General features: G+C 31.0%; 1 protein-coding gene across 1 annotated transcript in view; it reads right to left on the bottom strand.

Moving 5' to 3' along the window:
- The window catches only part of LOC106466000 (WD repeat-containing protein 46-like), a gene marked incomplete at its 5' end in the record, with an annotated part of 77,687 nt that overhangs the window by 49,945 nt on the left and 12,769 nt on the right, over nucleotides 1-14,973 (bottom strand). The window contains 2 exons of the mRNA XM_022393964.1: nucleotides 7,447-7,702; nucleotides 8,374-8,435. Coding sequence (XP_022249672.1) covers nucleotides 7,447-7,702; nucleotides 8,374-8,435 — 318 coding nt within the window. The remainder of the gene's footprint in view (nucleotides 1-7,446; nucleotides 7,703-8,373; nucleotides 8,436-14,973) is intronic.

Genomic DNA, 14,973 nt, shown 5'->3' with positions numbered 1-14,973 from the left:
ATTTTACAAAATACTAGTCGACTAAAACACAGTCAAGACAAGTTACTTTGTAAAGACTAAAGTTTAGTTTTATAATAATCGATATGGGAACATGAGAGCATGCGTGCCGTGTCATTGTAACTACTGTATTGTTAGCCAGGCACAGCTGAAAGGTCAATATAATAAATATATATGATGTATAATGTTGTGAGATTTAAGCTATTTAGTCTACACATTTATGTTTTCGTGTTATAATTTGTTGTCATTCTAGAATGGTGGTTACAAGATCGGTCAAATCTACCGAACCCGTACAGAGATTCATTACTGAAAATAACAGATACATTTTTTTTTTAAAGAAACATTTGATAACTATCTAAACATTATAAAGATTTTGCATGTTAAATTTGAAAATTTTCTGATGCACAAAAGAATTTTTAATCTTAAAACGAAAATTATTGATAATCTGCCAAATTTCATTATCATACACTTACTAACTTAAAAGTTATAGCATGAAAATTATAACAGGGTCAAAATGGTTATGAGGGCGGTCCCAGGGGCCGAGCCCATGCTGAAAGAGTTAAGAGAGAAACTGATTAAAGAGGGTTTGTCATTTTAAAAACGTTTCACAATAAACAGAATGAGAAGTCAATGAACAATGCTATACTCACTGTAATAATTCTTCTTCTATAATCTAAACATTAAATAATGAGAATGTATTGCTTGGATATTAACCCAGTATTACTGTATTCAAAACTAAAACACAGGATGTATGTGTGCAAGTGTATGTATGTAATTACATCATCTATATCCCAAGCAAAATCATTACTTTTAAGCTGTATAGTTTATTCAGTGGTTAAACTTCTTGTTTTGATGGCCACTTGTCATAAAAGTTGCAAAATATTTTTCATTTACCTCACAACATACCATTAGATTATTTTGTCACTGCAGTCCATACAAGTTATGCCTAAAATATGACAAATTGAGCATAAAAATTTCACCTGGATTTACCTTCCTCATTGTTTCTTTTTTTCATTCTGGAATCACTAAACATTTATGACTGCAAATTTTCTGACCCCATAGGACTAAGTAAGCTGCTATATATAAAAATTTACTAAGTCATTTTAACTTGTTGCTAGGCAATAAGACAGCTTAACATTCACTTGTGACATTTTCCAGAAATATTTTATTACTTAATGAAAACTACATTTGCAGCCATAAATAAATATATAGATTAAAAACTTTAAAGCTACACCAGAGCTAGTATATGACTGTTTTCAAAACATATACTCTACACTGTCATATTATGCACAAAACAGGTTTTAGAATGTGTACAAAAAATAAAAAAGGGAAAACTTCAATTTTATGTTATACAATGCAATTTGTGTAATTTTAAATTTTAGTCACATTTTAGTTATGCTTAATTAACATTTATTTGTTTATGAACTTTATATGGGTATAAGATAAAAAAAAATTCACTATTAAAATTAAAGGGGCTGTGTGTATGTGCATCTTATGTTCTCCAATAATTGGTGGAAAAACAAAGACTTTTTTAGTAAGTCATTAAATTTACCAGTTTTGATATTGTGAATAATTATATTTAAATATTTTAATGCATAACATTTTATAATAGTATGCAAGTGTTTTTATTAAATAGAAAATTTAGAAGCTCCAAACATTAAAATTTTCTGAAGGTTTTGGAGGCATTTTAGGGAGGCTACACCTTTACCCTTAATACGAAGAAAAATTTATTTGGACAAGCCTATCATTTGCTTCAATGTTATGCTTAGCCTCTTTATAAGAATTAAAATTAGTTGAACAATGTACACACATACAAGTGGATTTTTGAATTTTCACCCATCAACAAGCAGTGATTAGTTGTTCCATTTCAGCAAGGCCAAAGGTTGTTTTTATTAAAATTGTACTTGACCTTAGTCTCAGTAGGTACCAATACACAATGCAAGAAATGGTTCTTGTAAGTAAGAACTCAAGATATAAACAATCACAAATTGAGAAAGCAAAGTGTGGGTTCAGTATGATGTCATTCATTGTTCAGCTAGAAATAAAGGTGGAGAAATGCAACTAATGTGAGCAAGCATTATCCAATTGTCCTTCAGATATGTATTCATGAGTATAAATAAACAAATCCTATAGGCAGCTGGAATTTTCCAGCCTGTAAATGTGAAAAAAAGAGACTGGCAAGAATGTATAAACGAGTATTCACTGTTTCTAGAGAATGATCACATTAGTGGTTGAAAAATCATAGCTGTTTTAAAAATGTTCTTCTTACTGTAAAAGCTGAAACTTGTAATAAAATAATACTTATGACCATTAAGTAAACTCAAAACTGAACTATATAGTATACTGTGTAAAACAGAAATGCCAAAATATCATCAGTTTAACTTACATGGGTAAATATTTTTTAGTCAATAAGAATCAAGTTAAAAATGTCACTTGAAGGGTGTATCCATAGATATAGTTAAGATGCTTGTTCAACCCTTCTATTAAGGGCTGGGTAGAATCCACCCACCCCAAAACCAGGAAAGTATCTATGAGAGTAATTGTAATATAATTTTGAAAATGTACACAATTCTGTACAAAATTTTGCAGATTATTAATAAACATTACAAGGATTTCATACACAAAATATCTGGTTTTTGAATTACATTTTAAGATTTTTTTCATTAAAGATTACCCGTGAATTTTTTCTTTCAGAATGTTGACTATCCAATGCATAAAAAGTAATTTTGATTTTAAGATTAAAAATACTTGTCTTTATTTGAAATTTGTCACGTTTCATTTGCATAATCTCTATATCCTTCTATATGGTCACCAAACGTTTTTTTAAATAAAACTTTATATTTAATCTGTTATTTTATCAATATTAACTCTATATGGTGTTGATAGATTTGACCGACCTCGAAACAATCATAAAAGTTAGGAAATAAATCTAAATTACTTTTTTGTCCTAGAATAACTGCAAATTGTAATAGGAAACCACAAATGTTTATTCTAAATAGCTTACATCTGTTTATATTTATTAATTTTTGTTTTATTGAACTTTGAACTGTGTCTGACTAAAAATACCCCAACAGAAGCTGAAAACTACACGGTGCACGTGCATTGACATGAGCCTATCGAAATGTGTAATGCAACAGCTTCTGGTGTGTATACCTCACAAAGGTTTTTATTATTTTTATTAAATTATCTCACCTAACAACTTTCTATTTTTATGATTTTACTTACTTTTATAATAATAAACATTGAAAACAAATGAAAAATAAAAAACCTTGTAATTAAATATAAAGCATTTTTATTTTCAGTAAAGCATTATATTTTACTTATTTTTTGTACTGTAACATTATACTTATTTCTCCAGGCTTTAGGCTGGTATTCAAATCATAATGAAAATAACGGTTACAAAAAAAATGTCTAGTATTGTTAGTAGTGATTACAAAATTTCAAAGTACTTAAGGTCAGAGTTTACACTCACCTTTTCACACTTATTTCCTGTAGTAGTTATTTCATTGCTAGTAATTGAGTTAGAAATTAGAAGAAACAAAATGAATAGTACTTTGTTTTTCATACGGACAATTAAGTTCCAAGTAAATCTCCTGAGAGTTTTTCTAAGCTTTTTACACCTATTTCTTATTGTTATTCTACTGTTAGCTGCTGAAGTAGAAACAAGCTGAATATAAAGCAATGAATCACTGCTCCAGTTTAGGTGTTACTGTACTTTGACACTGTCAATATCAAATAAGTTCATGTGGCACAATTCCCAGAATTTTCCCTGCTTTGAAAACACAGTGGGATAGGATATATCAATTTGTTGACAGTATAATGGTTACAACGACAATTGTCTAAAGTATTATAAAATGTTTATAACTTTGTAGAAAGTCTGGGCTGATACAGTAAGTCAAAAAGCAGATATATCCTACAGAAACTATTCGGATCGCTGCTCTGAGAACACAATGGGATAGAATTTGCTGGCTTCTTTACAATACAGTGGTTGCAACAAGAATTGTATAAAGTGCTTTAGAAAAGTGAGAGAAAATATTTATGATATGTCTCTGTACTAAGTATAAAGTTGTATCCTATCCAATAAACTTGCTAGTTATCTTACTTGGCAGTCAGAATTTAGCGTTGGTATAGGTTAAAATGTGTGTAAATGCTTAAGGACATCCTGTTTCCTATATTACCATGCTTACACAGTAACCAATAAATGTGTAGTTTCCAGTAATATAAATAGGGCTTGTTTTGGTTGGGCTAGTATTCTTGGCTTAGCCTTCTTGATTGTAACTTGAGAAATAGATTATTCACCACCAAACTGCAAGTTCAACAGGGTGTTTATGTAAAGATGTTCCCTTTCATTTGTTAAGATCAGTTGATCAGTAATAAATTTATTTCTTAGACTTTCACAAATTACATAAATAAACTTATCCTGAATTGCCAAATCTTTAGTTTTGTATAATTTGTTTTTATTCTATCTCAATATAAATGAGTAGAAAAAATAACAAGTTCTTACTTTGTAAAATACAGTAACATATTGGCTACCATACATTACATATAGCTAGTGTTTTCAAATAAATACTGAAATGTCAATTATTTTTTTCAGACATAAAACGGTAAATAGAAAATATGGAAAACAATGATCTCTACTACTTACGATGCCACGAAGTCTTTGTTTGCACTCGTGACCCATACTTCCTAAGCCTCATCCAAATTCACATGTGAAGATGGAAAAATAATTTTTGTATATTTTATATAAGCATTTTGGAATACAAAAAATTATAAATTACGATACCAATACCCCAAAAAGCCACTGTAATTTATCAGGCTTTCTAAACAAAATTGTATTTGGGTCTAAAAAAAATATAATTTCTGTTAAAAAAAAAAAGCCTTGATAGCAATACTTCACACTTTCCAATGATATAAGAGCATTTCTCTTGTAAATAACATAAGAAAACTGAGAGAATTATATAGAATAAATAAATAGCTTTTGATTGATTGTAAAGTTATTGGTATATAAAGGTGGGCATAGAGAAATAAGATTTTTTCAATAAAGTGGTGGGCAGAGCCAATATGGTGGGTTTGCTAAATATCAAGGTATCTTAGCAAATAGAAAAGGTGGGAGGTTCTTACTTTATATTCTAACTTGCCAATGTCAAACATTTGAGTTTCTTATTTATACAAAACTACAGACATTATATTGTGGGCATCATAAAATGTAATCTGACTCAACCCAAAAGACCATGTACTGTGTGACACACAAAATTCGATATTTAGCATTTTTTTAATATTTAGTTTCAAATTAAGAAACTAACTAATGTATAACACTAAAATTTGAATTATAATCTACAATTTAATACCAAACTTAGTGACATACGTTTATATAATAATAACTAAATAAAATGTTGAATGTAAATCTACAAACATGATGCCATGTCCTCTGACCCCTACCCGTCTCGATAGGGTTAAACCTAATTGTTGCATATGGTTTATCTTTTGATTTAAGGATCAGATTACAACTTTACAATCATCATACATAGCTTCCAAGATAAATAAAAAATAGGGAATTTAAAAACCTGTAAGTAGGGCTCATACAAAAGTAAGCAAACAAGGATGGAGATACTGTAGACATTATTTACTTGAACTAAAAACCCTATTTTGGCTCCATACTGTTACCTAGAATTAGATTTGGTGGAGTCAAAATTATTGGCTGGTAACTCCTGTTTCACCCTGTACTTAAGCTTTTTAAAGGAACACCAGGTATCTGTAAGAAAGCTAACTCAAGGAGTAATGATAATATCATTTACACTAGAATTATGATGTTTTTTAGCTTCAGTAAACTATAAAAGAAACAATCAACTTTTCAATATCACTGTGACCTTTGCAGTACCTTATTTAGTATTCTAAAAAAGATTTGGGTGCAATATATCAAGCCACTTTTGTTGTAGGTTGGCAAAAGAATAATAATAACAAATGAGCTTTTGAATGAATTTTCTTTTCCTCGCAAGACGAAAATGAGTGCTTTTTTTGTGCATTTTTACATGGATAGTCTTAGCAATCAATAGTAAAGGTTTTAAAGTGTTTTTTAAATGAATCTTTATTGTTTTAGGTGTTTTTTGCCCAAACATTCTATTGAGGTTTTGTACAATTCCTTGCAATCCATATTATGAACCACTATCCTGGTTCATGATAAATTTACTTACCCTTACTATGAGCAAGCCTACAGTGGTATTACTACACAAAAACTGTTAACATAGATTAAAGAATATGCTAACCTAAGATCCTCATTAAGTCAAAGATACTTGAACATGCCTTAAGAGAATGTGATGTCATTATTTGTTTCAACTGGTTTAAGGTCTTAGCAAGGGCCAATGATGAACAAAGACTCCAAATAAGAGTTTACTTATTCATAAATAAACCGAGATAAAGATTGTTGGAACAAGTAATAAATTATTTCTATCACTACAAAAATGTAGTTGTTTGATAAATATTAAGAAAACACGGACCACTGAATTGTTTGGGTGGTCCATTTCTACTCCGAGTGAAATCATTTTTATAAAAAAACTAAAAAGTCCTACTGCTGCAAGCAATTTTGTCAGTCTCTGGCTCATCCATTTTAATGTATTTAACCAAAATGGTATCATACATATTATTACTTGTTTTCTCAAACACATTTTTGCAATTTTTAATCTATTGTAATAATAATACATTTTTCTTAATTCTATCTACCAACAAAACTCTTACATCCCTGAATAACTGAGTTTTGATGTGTTGTATAGTTTAGTATTCAAGATAATGACTGTGGGTGTACATGTTGTTAGCATCTTTCTATAACATCAATGTACACAAGAACAGACCTACTGGCCTAATACTGTAATATTGCAAACGCTGATTAATTATTCTAGTGTAAGTACATACTTATACTTACATATACATATTAAAATTATCTTTTTAAATACTTTATAGCTCATTTTCTTGTATTACATTTAAGAAGATTCCTTTCTAATATTTTTACTTGTTTTTGTTATGTAACCTAAGTGACTGTTGATGTGATTGTTTACATATATGATCATTTGTCTCATTATTTTTAATTTCATCCCTGTTACATTCACTTGCATTTGATGCAAGCATCAGGTTTAAAAATAAAACCCTTAAAAAAGTTTTCAAGGAAGAAAAAAAGAATTTGTATGACATAGCTTAATATTTTGCAAAATAATAGTGTTATTACAGTGCCTTAGACTTTATATGGTAGGTACAAATATAAATTTGACAAATACTCAAACTGAAGTTGTCCACAATACATTGCACTTCTTACAATTAGCAAAGAAAAATCGTTTATCAATATGACAGTACAGAAATTATGATTGCATATTATTTTAAGAGAAAATTTATAATTTAGTGTTGCTAATGTTTTGTTATTTTATCAAATATCTATAGAAAATTAAGAAAATATTTACTTACAGCACAAGCTAATAGGAAATGATATCGTAAGAACTCCATTTTTTGAACACGATAAAGTTTCTTAATACAGTGAAGTTCAATGCCCTGGTTGTCATATATGTAAACCCAATTTTTTTGAGAAACTGCAAACATTGTAGGAATATGTAACCATTTGATATCATGAACTGATTCCATCACATTGATCTCACACATTAAGCTCTTGGTCACCCAGTCTAAGGCTGCAACATGTCCCATGTGGCCTCCTAACAGTAAAAACCTTAACAAAATATAATTAAAATTTGTAACATACCCATTCCAATTTGGTTTAGGAACTTCTCCAAGAGATTCACATGTAAATTATGACCAAAATTACTATGCTGACATACCTTATTGAAACAACACATATAACTAACATTACTGTCTCACTACAATAAAGATCAGTAAATTTTGGAGGAAAGTCATTTATACAATTTCGAACACATTAAATTTGTAATAAGTGGTTAAAACTTCAGATACTACATGTGAAAAACCAATGAAAGGTGGAACTATTCAGTGTTTCAAAGTTAAAAGCTCAGCATAATATTAATTTCCAAATGTTTCACAATATTTTCTAGTGTAACAGTTAAATCTGTACTAAACTACAAATAAATTCATACCAATAATCATAAACTTCTACAACAAGCATAATTATGTTGTTTTTTTATCTAACCTCTTCTGTTACATATAGAACTTTCTACCTTTTATTTCTAACATAAATTAATAAATCTTTATAACACAAACTGTATATTAAGATAAAAATTTACATAAAGCACAGATGTATTTCAATACAATGAATGACATGGACACTTACTGTCTGGTTTGTTACATTATTAAAATGGTTCTTTAGCAGTATATGCAGTGCCTTTTGCTATTAGCTTACAATAAAAAAATTAGCACAACTTATCTTACCTGCCATTTTGTGTGTAATTAATTCTGTATGGACCAAACTGATGGAGGTTGAGGTTGAAAAACTGCAATTAAATAAATAAATAAAAATATCAACAGAATACATTTATTTTGAAATAGAAAAAAAATACTTAACTTCGGGGTATCAAACATAAGATTTAAATTATTAAATCTACATTCATGAATACACCATATTATTTTTACTGGAACAGCATGATCCCAAATAATAGTGAAGTTGTGTGTGAAGTTCACAATATCTTGATACAGAGCTTATAAAATTTCAGAAACTACTAAAGACAACCATATAATCAATATGCCACAAGAGGAGCTTACAGGCCTTCAATGAGAAACAGTTACTGAATGCTAAATTAGTGACATTTATCTGAAAACAACTATGGTTATGAAAAGCTACTGCATGTGCTCATGTCAAATTTCAGCCCCACTAACCAAAGTTAATCATTTATCATCCTGTGAGAACTCTCTAAAACAACTTACATCTTTGGATATGACTATCTCATTTCTAACAAGAAGGTTTAAGAGCAGTATAATAATTTCAGCCTGTTCAAGTTTGAACTTGGTCTAACTGGTAAGAATTGTGAAAACCCACAGTATCTCATCATATTAGGACATTCTCAATAATGTTGCAATACCCGTAAACATAGAAATCAACGGCAAATGACTATCTCATTCACTATGATAACACACCATGCTATACCAACCACATCTCATATTCATAATCAGCCTTAGTCAACAGAGAGCTCAATCTGTATCAAACTAAGTTGTTATGGAACATTTTAGAATGTCTCATGAATAACATAAAGGACAAAACCCAAAGTATTTTTACACCTGTAAATGCCTTGGAAGAGGAGTGGCAGTCTATTTCACCACATATCAGGGCTTTTCCTAACCAAATATGGTTGGTAGTGTTGTTTGGCTCAAACATTTACTAACCAGCATCAATTAAAACCAACTGGCTTCCATTAGAATAAAACTGCTCGGCAGTGAGAAATTCATTTATCATTTATAGAATTTGAATATAAAAAAAGAGAGGTCATATATTGTATATAATCAAGAAGCATTTAAAAAAAAATTACACATAAAATGGCCTTTGACAATCTTTTGCGCAGTTGTCAGTTTCAGTGTGTGAACACAATATTCTGATCAGTGCACTTAATATCAAATTGCAAGTGCTATAATGTAATGACATACAGAATTGAGCAAGTTTCTGTTATATCAAGAAGCTTGAGTTATTGCCAACAGGTAACAACCAAGTGCCACGAAACCAGTAAACTTTAAAAGTCATGAGTGAATAATGATAAGCAATTCTATTTACAAAATACATTACAATACAACTTATAATTGTCAGTACAATCTAATATATAGGAAACCTGCAATTCTAAGAACTTATGAGTGGAACCAAAGAACATTTCAGTCAAACAATTTCTGTCATGTCCAGTATGAATGAGAACTTTCGCCCAATAGCAAGGCTCATCAGGCCAGGTGGGATCTCACACAAAGTAGTAGTATAGGCACTATTTATGTCATCAATTGCATGAACATCTGTTATGGTGTGAACTATTTTAAGTAAGTAAAGTGTAATTAATAACAATATTATTTCAGCCATTTACAAATTTGAATTAGGGTAAAGATTAATTACACATTATTATTTATTTATTTTTAACATCACTTACTTATTCCATTGTTGTTATATCTTGAATCAACTTTGCTATCATTCGGAAGAAGTGAAACCAGCAAGTATTAAAGGGAGGAAACTATATTTGTAATTCTAAGAACCCCAGGAGTGAAAGCAAAAAAATAATAAAATGTAATCTTGTATATGGTTAAGGTGGAGGGTCATTAAATAGTGATTGGCATTAAATACTGAGGTATAGCATGTTTGACAAATTATAACATTTTTCTTTACTTTCACTTGTAAGTCCTTAGAATAATATTATCAAAGAATACATCTCTACATGTCTTTTCTCTCATTGTTGCCATAAAATATGTACACTGTGACACTATGTTGCACATCTATTACAATTAACTGGGAAGTGATGACCACCCCCACCCCCCCTTGAGGGAGGAAAGTCCTCAATATGTATCAATAATTGTTATAAATGTTTCTAAGTCAAGGCTATGATTAATATGAAATGTGTGTATTCCCTATAAAAATGAAAACTCACAAGTGAGCTATAACACCCCTTTCTCATAGTGATGTGTCACATTGGTTTGGTAATATATTAACATATATTTTGAAAAACGTTTATGTGAATTTCTTTAACGATAGAGAGAGTGAGGTAAGATGTTCCCTTTGGTAAAATGGCTACATTATAATGTGCTGCCACAGAGTGAATTATATGTTAGTACTGTTCCTGCAATTCTGTGCATAAACACACTGGCAGCCAGATGTGAATGTGAATGATTAAACCAGGATTTCAACTTTTGGTTTTGGAAGAACTTTGATCTAAGGTAAGCACTTTTATGTTTTTAGAATTACAAAGTAGATATTTCAGAGAATTTCATTTCTTTGGTTTCAAAATGAGGAATTACAAATAGGTCATAAGAGAAACACAGTTCATGTTCACTAATGCTTTATAACTTGTGATTATTTTACAATGAATGGCTGGGGGTAAGACATTCTTATGAGCTATTGTCATAGATGACAAGCATGACACACATCCTTCCTGATGATTTACTTACATGCATTTGTTAAATGCAGCATTTATTTTAAATTGCAGCTGTTATGAGTTAGATGGCAGCCATTTTACCAACATTAGAGATAAAATGGCTCAACCATAAAAAGTGCATTTTGTGATATCCAAAAAAAAGGGTCTACGTTCAATCTTTGTTTTAACTAGAAATGACATTTACAATAAACAACTGTTTATTTCAAACCATTTTCCTTTTTCACAAAATTCATCATAATTGGTAGAAACATCATTCAAAGTTTAGGTGGCTGTTTCACTCCACCTTTCTTATCTCTCTAACTAAATACAGTATACCATTAGATGTGGCCCTCTAAGATCTCGTAAACTGTGAAGTACAACTATGTTTTTTAGGTAGAAGCATCCATATATTATACTTTTGTAAAAACATATTTTAAAAAGTATACATAACATCTCTCATAACACAACATGCTATAATTTATGAACATACAAGCATAATTACCCATCCCCAGTGACAAGAAAAGTTGAAGTTAAGCTTGCAAAAGTACCCATCACTAGTGATGGGAAAAGTATCATTTAAATTATTTCATAGACTTTAGAAATGTTAACTGTGTTGCACTCTTGTTTCCTCTCAGAGCCAAAGCTCTGAGCAATTTATATTGCCCACCATAAAAAGTAATTGTTGAGCACTTTAGTCATGCTAAGAACCACTCAACAATAACATACTGTAAATCTACATGTATATTCTTTAAGTTACATCACATTTTTAAATGTGAACGATAGTGTGATTAATTCCTAAGAATTTAGTGTAGAATATCTTGCTTGCGAAGTAAAAGTTGGCATCAACATTATTCATGTCTGTTTCATTGAACTTCTAATCTTTAACCTCGAAGGAGAGTGAAGGAGGGTCGCTAATCTTCGAACACCCTTGGTGATTAATAGTTTTTCTCTAAACTATTAACTTTACACCAAAATAACTGTCATAGACCATAGAAGATTCATGCCTGTTCTCCCATAACTTCAAAAGTGAATGTTGAGCTTTGCCTGCATGCACAGCTTTTCAAACAGGAGACAGATAAATGTTCAGACAGACATCATGGTTCACAATATATATCAGATCAATTTTCATGACTATTAAAATTAAAAAAACATTCCCTAACCTTTTCTATGTTAAATAAAAAAAGAGAAACTTTAGCTGTTTTTGGTGCTCACTAAAATGTTATTTTTTTATGCCAGTTAGCAGCCAATCAGGTTATTCTGTTTTCTATTTTATTGTTTCTTCTGTACCCTTTATGTTCCTGTAATGTGTACTTTAGTTCTTTTCAATTTGACCAATGTAAACACTAGTGTACCACATTCACATTTTATTTTATAAATCCCAGTTTTATCTTTTAACTCTATTTCATCTTTAGTATACCCAATATTTCTTTAATCTTATTCATAACTTTAAAGATGGGATAAAAGTTGTTTTGTGTGTGTGTGTGTGTGTGTGTGTGTATTAAAAACATAAATAACTGATCAGTTAATCCTGAAATATATATAGTAAACCTAGTTTCTTTTTGAGTGAATTTGTAAACAGATTTTAAGATAGTATTTCTTTCAAGCTAATAATAAGCCATTAATAAATTTATTAAATGTTCTACCTACTATATTTAGTGTAAACTCTCTTTTATCCAAAAAGTTGTAGCAATTCACTTCTTAAATATTCCTCCCTAGAACATATTTTCAATGCTCTGTAAACACAAGTTTAATACAGAAATCTAATTCAACATAAGTTTATAAAAAATCTTTTCATGTTGTCATACTGCTGCACCAAGAATCATGATATATAAAAAAAAACATCAAAAGAATTTCTATAAACTGTTGTTTCTAAATTAACATTATTTTTTTGACAGTGGAAATAAGTAGGATGATATAGGCACAGATGTAGTGGAGAAAATATAGAAATTTACAATCACGCTATTTAACCATGTTAACAGACTTTGATAAATGGATCGAAAAAGGTGAGCATTTTGGGCTCAAAGATGGCAAACGATGAGAGTTTGTTAAATAACAGCAAGAACTAGAAAGAGCAGCAACTGAAAAGAGAGGAGGAGGAGACAGAGAAGTGAGAAAAAAAAACTAAAAGAGGAACAGGAAATAAAGATAGAATAAGAACACAATTTGAGAAAGAAAAGGAGAGACTGCAAATAGAGAGAATAAGAACAAAATTTGAGAAAGAAGAAAAGGAGAGAGAGGAGAGACTAGAAAGAAAGAGAATATGAGCATAAATTGAGATTGCAAAGCTCAACCAATAGAAAGTAAAAGGACCCAGAATGGCAAAGGGCCAGCCACCCCAAGCTGTCTGGATGACAAAATTTAATGTCTAGCACTGGATTGAAGAAATTTCTAGACACATACATGTATAGAGGAATTTGAGCAACCTCTAAGACAGGAAAGGACCTGAAATTTAGACTACATGGCACTATCATATGTATGTCAAACACAAGGTTTCAAACTATTCATACATTATCTAGACTTACAACACAAATATGATGAGAGCTGAAATATTAATAATAATGTCACTAAAGTAAATAGAGTTAACATTTTTCTATACTGAAAATGTATTTTCAATAATACTTACTTCCGCTGACACTATAGCTATTCCTTGATCTCCAGGGTTTCCACTCTTTATCCATCTAAGCATTAAAAATGCTTGCTCCAGTCTTTTATATCCCACTCAAATAGCCTTGGCAAATTCTAATTTGCAAAATTCTCCACCAACTTCAATGCGCCATCAATAGAGGTACTGTATCTAATCACCTCATTCAGATAATATTATCACTTTTTCGAGACATAAACCAGCTTTTAGTGTGGAGATAAGGTGGGAGAGTGTCAGCGGAGATAAGTATTATTCGAAATACATCTTCAGTTTAGGAAAATGTTAACTTCCAAAACATACTTACCCCTGCTGACTCTACAGCTAAAATCACACATTAAGAAGGTGGAGGGGTTGTGCAGGCATGAACCATATAGAAAGCATTAGTATAGAACAGAAGTGTACCAAGATAAAGATGGTACAAGAGTATGGGAACAGCACTACATCCAGAAAAGGCATGCACTTCACCAGGAACTCTGTTATTATATCAAAGGTGGAATAGAATACGAGTAATTGTCAGTATAGGCCAGTTCCAACCAGGTAGCCGAGGTTCCACGACTCAGGGTTGGAATTAAGGGGTCATGGTACCTACATCCCACATTGGTGGCTAGGGCTATTGGACTTCAATATTATTTATATATTTTATTGGATCCAAACCTGTAGCCATAGAGTGATGCATTTTGCACCACCAGAATCACGATGAGAAAGCATGCAACACCGAAGTGGAGAAACTTTCTCCTCCACCTGAAGAAGTCCACAAGGCAACACCCCAGGCTCAGAATGACAGGATCATGTATGCCATACTCAACCAAAGGAACAGAACTCATCTGGTCTGAAATTATGAACATTCAAAAAATACGAAGGGTTTTGAGTAGACCTAAAAGTACTGAGGATTCAAGAAACCTTCTGATATTTGGGATACCTAAAAATAGTGGATAAGAATGTCATATATAAAACAACTGTAAACGAAGCAAGACCCCTCTTAAATACCCAAGTCCTAAAACAGGATATGGTAGATACTTTAGGATGAAGAAGGTTGCAATATCTTTTAAAACACCACTGACGATAAGTATTCCATTTCCGTTGATAAACAATTGTGGTTGGTCTAGGGAGAGATTTGGTTAAATACAGAGAAACTGTAGAAGTCAAATCCTTATTTTGTGGAAAAGACCGCATAAGTTCCCAGCATGAAATTGAGTTTTAAAACACCTAGGTGGAAAATGTCTGATCGAGGTTGTCTCAGAGACTGTCAATGTGGAAGAGGTAAAGGAGGACATACCTGCAGATACCGAAGAAGCG

The sequence above is a fragment of the Limulus polyphemus genome, unplaced genomic scaffold (assembly GCF_000517525.1).
Source record: "Limulus polyphemus unplaced genomic scaffold, Limulus_polyphemus-2.1.2 Scaffold2118, whole genome shotgun sequence".
Lineage (NCBI taxonomy): Eukaryota > Metazoa > Arthropoda > Merostomata > Xiphosura > Limulidae > Limulus > Limulus polyphemus.
The sequence above is the reverse complement of the archived record's forward strand: the minus strand, read 5'-3'. Positions and strand labels throughout refer to the sequence as shown.